The 14,311-nt window shown below is 33.2% G+C and overlaps 1 protein-coding gene across 1 annotated transcript in view; it reads left to right on the forward strand.

Moving 5' to 3' along the window:
* The window catches only part of alien (COP9 signalosome complex subunit 2 alien), a 395,054-nt gene extending 383,227 nt beyond the window's left edge, over positions 1-11,827 (forward strand). Inside the window, exon 13 of the mRNA XM_090406656.1 lies at positions 10,796-11,827. Within this exon, the coding sequence (XP_090262782.1) occupies positions 10,796-10,940 (145 nt within the window). The 3' untranslated portion in view covers positions 10,941-11,827. The remainder of the gene's footprint in view (positions 1-10,795) is intronic.
* The last annotated feature ends 2,484 nt before the right edge of the window (positions 11,828-14,311 follow it).

Genomic DNA, 14,311 nt, shown 5'->3' on the forward strand with positions numbered 1-14,311 from the left:
ACAGTGTTTAGCTTTCTTACATTTGTCTCTGTATTCTCTAAGAGCACAAGCTGACTTATTTTCCAGGAACTTTTGATGTGCTTTCTTCTTTTCCTTCACTGCCTATTTAATTTCCTGTATCCACCATGGAGTTCTGATTTTTCTATCCTTGCAGACAACCTCACCACATGCCTCTCTGGCTGAATCAACCAGGGTTTTCTTCAAGGCTTGCCACTGAATCTCCAAGGTGTGGTTCCTGTTCTCAAACTCTTTCATTTTTTCTTCAATAATCTTTGTGTATTTTAGCCTACAGTTCACATATGAGAGCTGCTCAACTTTTATTCTCTTTAAAACTTTCTTACATGTAATTCTTTTCAATATGAAATTCAATTTTATCCTGCTCAAGACTAAATAGTTATCACTTCCAATTTCAAATCCTCTGTACACTCTAGTGTCCTGCACCAGGGAGAAAACATCACTATCGACAATAACATAGTCGATGAGACTTTTCTTATTTCTTTCCTCTTCTCTCCATGTGAATTTGTGCACATTTTTATGTTGGAACATGGTGTTAGTAATAATCAGTCCATGTCCCGAGCAGAAATCCAACAAGTATTTGCCATTATTATTAGCTTTGCTCATTTCTTCAAATTTTCCCAAAATATTATGTCTGACAGTCAATTCCTACTCTGCTATTTAAATCCCTAACAAGGACCAACTTTTTCTTTTTCATTGTATCAGTTGCTTTCTCTAAAGCCTCAAAAAATTTCTCCACTTCTACCTTAGTAGAACCTTCTGTGGGACCATAGGCACAAATAAGTCTCATTGTCCAGTTCCCCATTCTGATATTTGCCCACATCATTCTACTTGAGACTGCCTACCATTCAAGAAGATTAGCCTCATATTTATGGCTACTCCTTCTTTTCCTTGATTGTCATTCCCTGAATATAACATTTTGTGTTTATTTCTCAGAAAGATCTCACCAGATTTTGTGTTTTTTGTTTCAGTCCCCTATTATGTCAATCTGGTACTTATCTAATTCCTCAGCTAGCTCCATTTCTTTGCCATTCAGGCTTCTTATGTTGATAGTACCAATTTTTAACTCTGGGTGATGTTGAGTTGGGGTGTGTTTTCAGATTTGTTCCAGTAGCTGACTTTTTGCTGTTTGCCTTGGTTCCCTGGCAAAAACAACTGGGGTCTTGTTTAACCAGGTGACGCCCCAACCAGCATGAAATTTTGTCATGTTGTACCATAATTTTGTATTTTGGTTTAAGCCAATAAGAATACAATTTGGTTGGCTAAATCCGAAATTGCCAGCCCATCCTCGTCCATTCAGTATCCAGGTAGATACTCAACAGGGTGCACCACGAGAAGGTGAGGATTGGACATTAGGTCAGAAGCCCTGGTCGGTTCTCCGCATTCCTTTTAAGGCTATGTGGAGGTCTCCTCTCAGTTATACAGCTTTGATCCTTAAGCACCCACGATTTATGGCCTTCCTAAACTTTATAAGTTTGGATATCATCTGCAATTGATTGCTAACTCTATAGAAAGTCCTAAATATATAATTTCTCTCTAATCTTCTCCCTTTAATGGCTTCTCTTTCATAAGAAATACCTCTGATTTTATTTCAATAATTAGGGATTTAAAGCTTGGCTCTTTGGAATTGAACGGTCATTTTTGATATTAACTTTCTTTTCACTAAATGACAGCCTTATAACTGTGTTCTAAATTTCGTTTGGATTTTGTTGACCCATTTAAGTTTGTCATAAACTGCAGTTATTTCAGCTGGAATGAAATGTTTTACAGACATATAGAGGGTACTGATATGAGTTTTCCAATTTTTTTTTTTTGGCAAACTTAGAACATCTTAAAGAAAAAATCTCTACTTTTGTTTGGTTTTGCTACATTAATGATGTTTTCCCATCTCAAAGAAATCACATCAAGAATTAGATATCTTCCTACAAAAAAATAAATGGCCTCCTCACAGAATCAAATCTGTATCCTTGCTTGATATCTTTCTAAAGAAAGAAATAGATGGTTCCTTATCTATTTTAGTTCTGTTGTTAAGCAGTCATCCATCTGTTATGTTCACTGCACATTTGATCATCACTCCTCACAGAAATATGGTATTATTAAATGCTTACTGTCATGAACCCATATGGTCTGTTCCTCATTTGAAACACTTCAGAAAGAAATTTCTACTGTTAAATAATTGCCTCTCTCAATGGCCACAACTCAAAAATTATTGAGAAAATCTTCAGCCAATTTTCTTCTTCTTCAAGAAGAGATGTCTCCCACAGAATCACTTCCCTTAAACGCTTTTCTGATTTTGTTTCTTGTATTCTTTTCATCTTTCTATCATGTTTAAACGTATTAATCAAATCAACTCCTTGTTGTTCATCAGCTAAGGCTAGAGTTACAACCTTTACTGCTATCTGGAGTGTGTTTGATTGCATGTAAGTGCAAGTTATTTATTTTAATCAAACAGGTTGTTCTGTCACTAAGTGTATTTCTGAATACCTTTCTGAATCCAGAAAACATCATAAATCCCTTGCTGCACATGCAATTACTGATACTAGTCATAGGATCCTCTGGGATCATGTTAAATTATTGCATAGTAAGGGACTTACTATGCAATAATTTAACTTTAAAAAGGCATTCAAATTTGTGGGGACCACAAATTTGAATGCCTTTTTAAAGAACATGCTGAATTCCTTATAGATCATCCTAAACTCAGTTATAGATTATCCATGTCCAAGCTTTGACCAATTTTTATCTGTAATTATATTTCTTTAGTTTTTACACTCGCATGTCTATTTCAGAAGCTAATAATATTATATTTGCCAGACTTCCTTGCGACTGCATGTGAAAATAAGATATCATTCACTATGTGGCTATGTTGTTTCTTGAATTTCCCAGTTTCGTTTGTCACTGATGATAGTGGTTTAAAAGAAACAAATGGACATGATGGGAATTTAATCGTTCCACTTTGTTCGCCCATGTATTTTTCATTTTTTTTTTTAAATCCAGAACAGTTAAAAGGGTTGGTAGGATCCTCAAGATTGGTTAAGAAACTCTATTTAGGAGAAATTTTATGGAATGGAAACGTCTTGGGATAAAACACTCAGAGTAAATCCTTCTTATAACATCAGTCAAGAGGATACCAATCACATTACCCCCCCCCCCCCATAAAACTTAATCTTCCATTAAAGTAATATTAGAGTATGATCTCCTTGATATTCCTGGTGAGGAAATTTGTTTTGAATTAAAAGATTTAGTGGTAATTGTGAGGGAGAATATCCAACATATTTGAAATCATGCTAAATATGGAAAGAAAGTTGTTCAAAAGATCAAGGCAGAGCAGAATGTTACATATAAGAAGCAAAGAAAAAGCATACTACAATAACTTTCCAATCTTTTACATAGACAGTCATATACGCCATCATTGGTAGTATCATGTTAGAAAAGAGAGTAAAATGACTGATTTACTTTTTACTTCTTAGCAGTAGAATTTGATTCTTTGACAGTCAGCTTATTTCTTTCGAAGATGCAGTGAATCACAGTACAATATAGTATTATATTACATGCTGCTACAACTGAAATACATAAACCATGCCACAGTGTAATACCAATTTTTTTTTTTTTTTTTTTTTTTTTTTTTTTTTGATTCAATGCATATATCTTCTGTAACCAGATTAACCAGCCTCAAAGTGATAATGGATAAAATCCAGAAAATGAAGAGCAGATATATCACCTTTCAATTCTGGGTCACAGTGGATGTATAAAGAAGTTGCTGATGCTAAAGCAGTTGTAGATACTCTTGGGAAGAGTTTAATCTGAAAAATTTCTCTTACTCTTCCAAATTCCTGCTCCTTAAAAGCATTGCAGAAGCACTTTCAATTCTATTCACTTCAATAGCTCAGAACTTTAACAATAGACCTTTCAAAAACAAGAACTGAAAGGTGCATTCCTACATTGTTGGCTAACTGCTCTAAGACCAGATGACTTCTCTTATGATTGTTCAAATATCTATCACCAGGGCTTGAAAAATTATGCAAAACCGTATTATCATATTACCATATTACCGTATTATCATTGGAGAGGATTTCCTTTGTATTAGAATCACTTGAAGAATTAAAGTGAGTAAAAATAACAAAAAAAAGAGCAAAAACATTAAAAAATGTAATACATGCATTTCTGTTCCTAGAATGGGCTTTATGTGGCACATATTCTTCTGTTTTCTTAAAGTTAAAAAAATATTCCATTTAGAAGTTGTATTTTTGTTAAAAAAAAAAAAAAATCAATTTTATCCAGTCTCCAGATTCTCACCAGCTGGCAAAATCTGTTTGGCACATGCAAGTAGGTGAGCATATTTGTTGTGCTCTATCTGTCACCATCTTTCATGGATAACTGTTTTGCCTTTTTAATAGAACATGCTATAAGAACACATTACCAGATTATAGGCAAAGATCCATAAACTAACAAATTGCTGTTCAAAGATCTAATTAGTTGTCTGTGCAAGATGTGGGGAAAGAGAGCAATAACCTTTTATCAGTTGCATCTTAGCTCTGAAAATATCATTCAACATGAGATCATCTCATTCAACTGGAAAATCCATTAGAGATACTTTCCTTAAAAATGGGCATTTAGTATTGGTTTTCTTTGACATGAAAAAAAGCATATCACTGATATTGGTGGTTTGGTATACAGACCTTTGGTATATTGACCAAATGTCTGTATACCATTACTGGATCTACTTTCTTCCAAGCTTACTAGCTCTTCCGAGAAGGAGTCGTCTCACAACATAAAGTCAGTTTTAAGTATCTTGCTATTTGAAGTAAACTCAGTAATGCAGCACCTTCCTCCTATATGTAGTGCCTTCTGTGTGGATGACTTGACCACTTTTTGTCATTCTTCCAATATGGGAGTCATAGAACGATAGTTGCAGCAAACACTGACCAACTTGCCAACTGAACACTTGCAAACGAGTTTAAATTTTCATGCCAGAAGACCGTTTGTGTACTCACTTGCTGTATGTACCCATCCTGACCCAAGGCTAAGAGTAATCCAAGTTTTGCAAAGATATTAATAAATAAATAGTTTCTAAAAAATCTTACTTCTTATCAGTTCCAGAAAAGAACATCCTTCACACTCTGCTTCACCTCTTTCGAGCTCTTATTCAACAAGACTTAACATCAGAGAACCTAACAGTAACCAATCTAGCTACACTGCCTATGCTTGGAGGAAGTGATCATATAGTCTTAACCTGGGAGTTTGCCAGACATGCATACTTTTCTGTTAAGAAGGAGTATATGTGGAATTCAAAGCTGTTGATTATGACATGTTGAGGAGTCACCTTTCAGCAGTGCCATGGCATGAGAATTTGAAGGGGAGATATGGTGGTGCATGAGAGATTGTCAAGGGGTGTTTAAACAAAGCAGTATCATACTGTATACTCAGAGTCAGAGGGATGAATCAGATAGTAGATGAATAGCATCATTAAACAAGAAGTTGGAGAGGTAATATTAAGGAAAAGGTGGTCAGCATGCCCATGAGTAGTACAAGGCACAAGCAAATAGGATGACCTGTAAGGTACAGGTAAAAGCTAATTATGAGAGAAAGCCAGCTAATGAGGTCAAAAGAAATCCTAAAGAGTTCTTTTGCTGTGTGGCAAGTAGGAGAAGGAATAATTGTGGAAGGATGACTTTAAAAAGTGCTGATGGTAGGGAAGTAACAGAACTAAACCAAATAGTTGCATTTCTGAGTGAGCATTTTGCAGAGCCGGGGGTACCATCTAGGTGGTAATGTTGCAATTCCAGATATGACATTGATGGATGTGAAAATAGAGTTTGAAGAAATGGCGATGCTTAAAATATTCAGAACCTCAATGAGAGGTTTGGGATATCATATTGGCCATGCATTACAAAAATGTACAAGGATATTATCAGCTTCTCTGGCAAAGCTGTTTAATTTAAGCCCCACTACTCGGAAGGTGCCAATAGAATGAGAAGAAGGCAAAATAGTCCTGCTGCATCAAGGTGGCCCCCAAGACAAGTAGTAATTTCTAGGCCAACCAGCATCACAGAATTGGTTAAGGTATTGGAGAAATTTGCTAAAAGGCAGAATTCAGGACCAGGTGGATAGGAATATGATACTTTATAAATGACAACATGGTTTTGTGAAGGGCAGGTCTCACCTTGGTAATTTGCTTACTTTTTATAAAGTATCAATGGAGTTGAATAAGGAAAATGGCTACTCAGTGCTATTTCTACACCTTCCAAAGGCATTTGACAAGATTCCACATAGAACTGTTACATAAATTGGAGCATATAGGCATGGATATGAATCTGGTGATTTGGTTTAGAGAGTGGCTTATGGACAGATACCAAACAGCGGTTTATGGAGGAATTGAGTCCAGGATAAGGCAAATGCCCACTGCCATACTACAAAGCTCAGTACTTGGTCCTCGTTGTTTAATTTGTATATAAATGATATAGGAAATGATTTGTCAGGAAAATTCAGTTTGCAGATGATTCTAAACTGGGAAAAATAATGGTAAACAAAGGTGATGTAGAGATCTTGCAGATATGCTTAAATAGACTCCAGTATGGGTAAATGTAAACGGCTGCCAGTTTAATGTGGCCAAGTGTAAGGTAATTCACTTTGGGAAGAGATAAGTTGTGTAATATATGTGCTATATTGATGGAACTAAACTGTAAGAAACTTGATAAGGCTAGAGACTTGAGGGTAATAGTGGACAGGGAGTTGAATTTAGAGGGCATATTATGAAGGTAACCAAAACAGCACATCAGATTACATGGTTGTTGAAGAACATATTGACAAGCATGGATAGAGAGGTTATTCTTCTCCTTGATAAGGCTTTCATAAGGCCACATCTGGATTACTGAACACAGATCTGGACACCCTGGTTCTGTGGAAATGAAGAAGTGGCGGTGGAGAGTTATCTAGAGGCGAGTGACAAAGGTTGTGTCATTTCTATGGAATGCTCCTTATGAAAATAGATTGATAGTCTGTGGGCTTAGAATCTGGCTGATAGGCAAAAAGGAGACATGATAGATTCATATAGGTTATTAAAGGGGTTTTATAGGATTGATACTAAAGACCTTTTTCTGTACTTGGCAGGAAAGGAGAGAACAAGGGATCACCACTGGAAATTTTATAAGAGTGTGGTTAGCAAGGCACTAGATTTTTTGCTAGGAGGGTGATGAATGGGTAGAACTGGTTTCCATAAGTGGTTGTGGGTGCTTCGTCAGTGAATGAGTTTAAGAACCAGTATGATAGGTATTGTGTAAATAATAGATCTCCCATCCTGAGTTTACTTGTGCCCAGTAAACCATAAACCACCAACGGTTTACAAACAATTACCTTAAAGAGGTAATCTCAAGTGCTGTAGTCTCTTGTCCCATTAAAACAGCATTCTGTTCCAGATAAGCAAAGAAAACTCTGTCAATTTTCTCAATTTGGTTTTGTTCTTTAAGATTTCTCCCAAATAAAGGGTTGCTCCAATTAACTGACAGCCCAGCTAACCAGATTCTACTGTATATGGAACTCGATATCAGTATAGTAGTGGGATTAAATGGGATTGTTCCATATGGATCACTAGTTCTTTTGCACTAGAAAGTGCAAAAAAACTGCTTATTTCTGTAATCAGGTGGTTTATAGAAATAAATGTCAGCACTGACAGGGCATCTAGGGTGTGGAAAAAGACTAGATGAGTTTGTTGAACTCAGATTCTGAGGCAGTAGTAAAGTATATACTGGTCATTGTGCCTTTGAGGTTGCTGTTTCTAAGATGTTAGAAAAGTGATAAGGCCAGAATTCAGGAATTGGTGGACAGGGATATGATAACCATGGACAGTATCAGCTATGCAAAGGAGGCTTGCTAGGATATTGACTCACTTTCTGTGATAAAATTATTAATTTTGATAATGGAAATGAATTGCTACATCATGAATTGCTGGACACTAAAGGCATTTGGCAGGATTGAATACAGAAGATTATGTGAATTGAAAGAAATGGGAATAGTATGAAACCAGTGATATGGATAAAAGGGTAGATGATAAACATCAGAGTTAGCAAAGTGTAATAGAATAGAAGTATTGTGAGATCTCTTTGCTTGGATCACTGATTTGCATGTCAATAATATTGGGATGTTTTAAAGCAGATTATCTAGTTGTATACTGATTCCAGGATGGTCAACAGCAAAGGAAATGAGTACACCTGTGGAAGAAACTATAAGGATGTGAAACTCCTTATTATGGGATAGGAATACAGGAAACATAAGAAAAATTTTAGCACTGTTGTGAGAAGCATTTAATGTGCAGATCCTTATTGTGGAATCTGATAAAGATGACATTCAGAACTAAAAGAAGTGGCGATGACTTCTGGTGAATATGTGCATTGAAAAAAAAAAATTTATAGAATGAGAAAACTCAATGAAACTAAGAATGTAGAATAAGATGTGTGAATATAGAAATAAAAGGAAAAAAATATGTGTGTGATTAAGAAAGAGATGGAATGAAAGTAGCAATGCATAATTATTTATTTTTTATTTTTTTCAATATATATGTTATATATAAATTAATATTATTATTATTATATTATATTATTATGATATTCATTTCATATAATAATAATATGTAAAATAAATAAAAAATATAAATTAAAGATTCCAAGAAATTATATTCATGGTTTAATCCTTTATCCAAGTGTAAGCAAACAAAGTTTGCTCATGAAGTGTCTTCACAGCTAGACTCTTGTATAAAGAGGCTAATTACTTAAGATCAGTTGCCTTAGTATCCTGTTGTGAAGATACTTCATGCATAAACTTTGCTTACACTTGGATAAAGGATTAAGCCAAGAATATAATTTCTTGGTATCTTTAATTTAAATTTGATTCATTTACTTGTTCTTCATCCCTGGTGTCTTATTTAGCTTTTGAATCATGTTCCAAAACATTTTCTTGTATTTATTTTTTGTGACATTCCCTCTGATTGTTAATGAGAGTTTGTGACTTCACTGGAAACTAGTGGCATGTTACTGGAAATGTATGTTATTCACAGTAAGATATGTACCTCTAAGATATCTCTTCTTATGTATAATATGTTGATGAGATAGAAAAAAATACACTTAACTACCTTACAAGCTAACTACAAACATTTTTTAGCATTAGTCAATTCTTCTGGACTGCTGTTGTTTTATGAATGGACAGTAGACACAGGCATTTAATAGAAATATTATAATAGAAATTTAACAGCACCCCTCCCCCCAACTTATTGTTTATTGTAGTTAGAATGAAATAATTCTGGAGTGACTGTTCTATTCTTATGACATTGTATATCTGAAAAGATAAAATACATTTGAGTAGCCTAAACCTAGTTCCAGGAAGAATTTTAAACAATACTCTGTTTATGAGCAGAATGAATCGTAACACTACTTGACAGTTCATGAATTGAATGTCTTATATTAAACTCGGCTGGTTTAACAAAGTCTTGCACATCATGCTAGAGACATGTAAAATATTTATTGATACTTACAACTCGAATATATCAAACAGAATCACTCCATCTTCAGTGAAACCATGACTAAACACTAATTAAAACAAGTGAGAATGTTTCATGATAGATAGGCAATGAACTTGGGGGATACTAAAGAAGATTATGTGATTTAAGAAGTATGTGAAAGACTAGTTTTTTTTATGAGAAAGAACTTTAGATATTTAAGCATTGTGTGACATGAAAGATGACAAGGAATCATTAAGAGGCCTTTCCCCTTGATGATTCCTTGACTTCCTGAAGGAGCTTGCATAATAACAGTTGATCTGCCGTGTGGTGCCCGTATCTCTCTCTCTCACAATTGAAATGAGAAGCAAGGAATCTTGTTCTGTTGAAAACCTGATAGAATGAAGCATAAACACAGGACCTAGTTAATAATAATAATAATGATAAAACAACTTACAATTATTTTATTATTTTAGCTCTTTGGGACAAAAATCTCCTCTACATGGGTGAATAGTCTTTCTGATTCAAATTAGGTTGAATGTAATATGGCCTCAGAATTCTTCTTGGCGTATATGCTTAAAATGATTTCTGCTGACGAATTTCATGCATTTCAATAAGATCCTGTGTTTAGTGTAACTACCATGCTGAGCCAAACTGAATATGTACAATTCACCATAATGGATTTAGCTTTCGTGCTCATTGATCCTTTTTAAAATAGAGTAGCCAGTTTTCCAAAAGACACAAAGGAGCTGCATAGGTAAAGAAAGGAGAGCAGTATTCTCTTTTTAGTGATAGGCAAGAAAAAAATTGTAAACTTTGTTCTTTTAAGTTTCTACACAAATGGATTTTTTTTTGTTATGTATGCCATCTTTAGCATACACACCTGCCTTGAACGGTTAGCTTGCTACTATACATTCTGACTCAAGTCAGAATTGTATAATAAACTAGCATTGTATATTGTATTGATTATGTAATAAACTGGTATTTAGTTATTGTTTTATGGAAAACGACTGGAGTAATTCTGTGTGAAATAGTTGATGTTTAAGTATGAGTAAATATTTTACTGTGTCATATAAATTCATTTTCACATAGTGTGCCAAGGTATCTTAGAATTTAAAGTATCCCACTTTCCTTTACATTTGATTCATTTTGAATGCTTATTTTAATTAAAAGGAAGTAATTTTTAAAAAAAAAATAATTAAGTACTTTTGTTATAGATGTTATTTCTTTGAATGTCATATTAATTATTTTATTTTTTTTATTATTTTTTTTTAAAATCTACTCTGCTATCTACAGTACCATTCAGGGAAGAATTGACCAAGTTAACCAAGTTTTAGAACTGGACAAAAAGACCCAAGGGGCTGCAAGGTATAATGCACTAGACAAGTGGACATCACAGTTGTCCACTTTACATCAGACAATTGTTAATAAAATGGCATAGCAGGACTTGGTTAGTATTCTCTAAAACTGGAAAGCTTCATCTCATTGCAGAGGGAAGCAGTGTGCCTGCCCGTGACTGAAGCCTTAGTGCTCTGTGATTGTTACTGGCAAACCCTCGTCCACTTGGAACACGCATTCTTCTGGTGGAAGGCCACCTGAGAGTCACACAGTGTGATCTGACTCAGAAACACCGTGCTTGTCACAGCGCTGTATCCAGAGAGTGTGTGTGTGCTTGCAAAGCAGATTTATCATCGTTTCTCTTGCTTACTTGAGGGGCTTCTCTCGAGAACATAACCACACAGCAAACAAGAGCTGGAGAACTTCACTGCAGTCTTTCCTTTGACAGGTTTAGTCCTTTGCAGAGCAGAATATATGGCACTAGTACAGTTACTAAGTTGTAAAGGTTGCGCTCCCCATAATCTTTCCATGTTCCTTTTTTTTGACCTCAGACATTTGTGAATACTTCTTCCTGTGTTGACTCAACAAAAGTATATTAATATTTTTTATTTGTTAATTAAGACATTCATCATCTGTGTGATATACAGACAAACCCAAGTACAAAGTTCTAATTTGTGCCCTGTTTAAGTGATACTTTTTTACTGTATGCTAAAAAATCGAATGATTTTATTTCATTATTTTAGACTGCATAATTATTGATGCAAAGTTTTCAAATATGTTGCAGAACTTTGTTACAAGTTAATAGTTATTGATTTATATATGACCAAAAAAAAAAAAAAAGTTAAATAACTAGTTTTACTAAAAAAAAATGCTCATTACAGTTTAATACTTTTAGAGTATCAACATCCAGTTATGATGAAACACCAGTTGAACAGCTAAATTTATGGACAGATAAAATAAAGACAAAGATTAAAATTATTTATGATAGTTTGTGTGGTGCATCATTTCATTTTTTTCCTATAATGTCACAAAAGTGAAAAACAGCATAGATGTTTATTTACAAATGTTTTTAATAATTAGCTTAAAATGGCATTTTAAGTTTTTCATACTGGAAATTTTACATAGAAGGGTTTTCAGGTTTCTTTAATTAGTCTCTGAAGAAATTAGAAATTGAATATTTCGACCTACTCTGTTTGAAGAATGAATTTATCTGGTTATCTCAGGTTATGTATTAAAGAATGGTGTAAATAATACATGGTTGCATCATGTTTTTTTTTTTTTAATAAACTATACATAATCTTTAAATTGTTTATGTAGGTGTTACATGCTTTAAGCAGGAAAGCAAAATGATACAAATTTTATATAAAATTACTTTTCAAATTAAATCTGCAAATTCTTCTTGTTTCTTTTCATGACTACACTCTAATTCATTACTACTATACATATACAAATAAACTTTACTTTTTATTGAAATAGCATAGGATAGGATATCTAACATGTAAGGTAGTGGATTTCATTTAAAGTGGAAGTTTGTACTAGTCAGTAATCCTTAAAAACAGTTTGGAAAATATTATAATAGTGCTAATATTATAATTGTTGAGATCCCTAATGCTTATTTGTATCTAAGTTATTTTTGTTTGTTATTTATTTTATTTTTTGTGTTAAGTTCTGTGTATTAAAATACTTCACTATACTAAGTTCATCGAAATGGCTTTTTTTCCCCCATGCATATATGTGTATATATATATATATTATAAAACACATCCTTTCCCACACATGTTTTGTGCAATTATAAGTTTTAGTGAACAAAATTCACACTTTTTTCATAGAAGGATACACAAGTAGTTAATGTAGTTATGAAGGAATGATTTCCCTTCACACATGTGCAAACAACGAGATAATTTTCATGGGGAAATAGCTTCATCTATTTTTTTCCCAAAATGCCTGTTGCTCAATTGCAAAGTGCTGTGATGTTAATTTTGTTCAGCTTTCTAATGTGAAAGAAATTAGTCGAGAGAATTTATATAATTTTTTTTTTTAAACTCAGTTATACAAATTTCTTAACTAGTAATTAGAATCTTGAAACCATAAATGTTAGTAGACTAAATTTTTATCTAAAAAGTTTATAACACTGAGATACAAGTAAATATCTTTTAGTTACTGATATTTGTTAAAGTAATTGAGAGGTGTTAACAGTAGAAATTTCTTTATAAAATTATAAAACATATTTTATATATAAAGTTATAAAATCATACAACAACAAATCAGAAGCATCAGATCTAATCAGCATAGAACTTAACTAGCTTATTTTAAACACAGAGTTCCAATGTATAAACTCAAGATACTTTGATTATTCTTCATCTCCTACTGAAATAGTAAAATGCTTTTCTCAGTTACAGGTCTATATTTAAATTTGAAGAATAAAATATATCTTTACATTATTAATATTTTAAGCATGTTTGATTGCATTTATTTTTATTAGTCAAAACAACCTCTTATACATTTTATCACATTAGTCAGTATAATAACAAGATCTAGGATTTGGATTTGAGGCTATGTTGGGATTAGTCAGTGTATTTAGCATTCATGAAAAATTGATGGTTATCTATTTTATTGTGTTTTTTCCCCCCTTAGTGTTTTATAGTACTGCAGGTTTTCGTGTTTTAATCATATTTAGTGTTTTCATAACATATTTTTATTGAGATATTGCAATATTAAATAAAGCTGTAGAATGGAGTCAAAAAATCACAAAAAATTGCAATATTAAACAAAGAATGGAGCCAAAAAATAAAAAATGGAATGCTAACAAGAACAGCAAAGTCAAGAACAAGAAAGTTTATCCCATTAAAAACAAACTTAAGGATACTGAAAAATGATTTACCCTCCAAAATTACAAAATTTAAACAGATTATGAGAGAGAGAGAGAGAGAGAGAGAGGAAACACATGGGAATTGCAAACAGTCGATAGGCATTTAAAGAAACATAGAAGATTAGAAAAGGTAAGCAGCAAAATGAGGAAAACACAGAGCACTGAATCAAGTAAGTTATTGAACAAAAATCAGATAGGTAAATTGACTGTGTAAAAAGAAGGATATTAATCAGTATGGTGACTGTTATTAACATGCCATTGATGACATGGCTATAACTTCTAATTTTTGCAGAGCAAAATTAAAAATCTAGCACATGCAATTGAAAAACAAAAAAGCAAAGCAAAAGAGATTGCAACTCTAGTAGGTATGAATGACTGCATTTTTTAAGGAAATTACAATATAGACTATTATGATGTTAACCAAAATAAATTTAATTATTTCCAATATTTCGGCAAAGTCAAATTGCCATTGTCAGGGATCAAAATATTGGAAGATACAGGCACCACACTAAATAATTATGATAATGCACTTTGTAAAAATAATCATAATTTATAATTATGAGTCTTTTTACAATTATTTTTCTGTTAGTATGTTATTAGTTTTG

Source organism: Typopeltis vanoorti, chromosome 16 (genome assembly GCF_054136105.1).
Source record: "Typopeltis vanoorti isolate ZY-2024b chromosome 16, IOZ_Tvanoo_1.0, whole genome shotgun sequence".
NCBI lineage: Eukaryota > Metazoa > Arthropoda > Arachnida > Uropygi > Thelyphonidae > Typopeltis > Typopeltis vanoorti.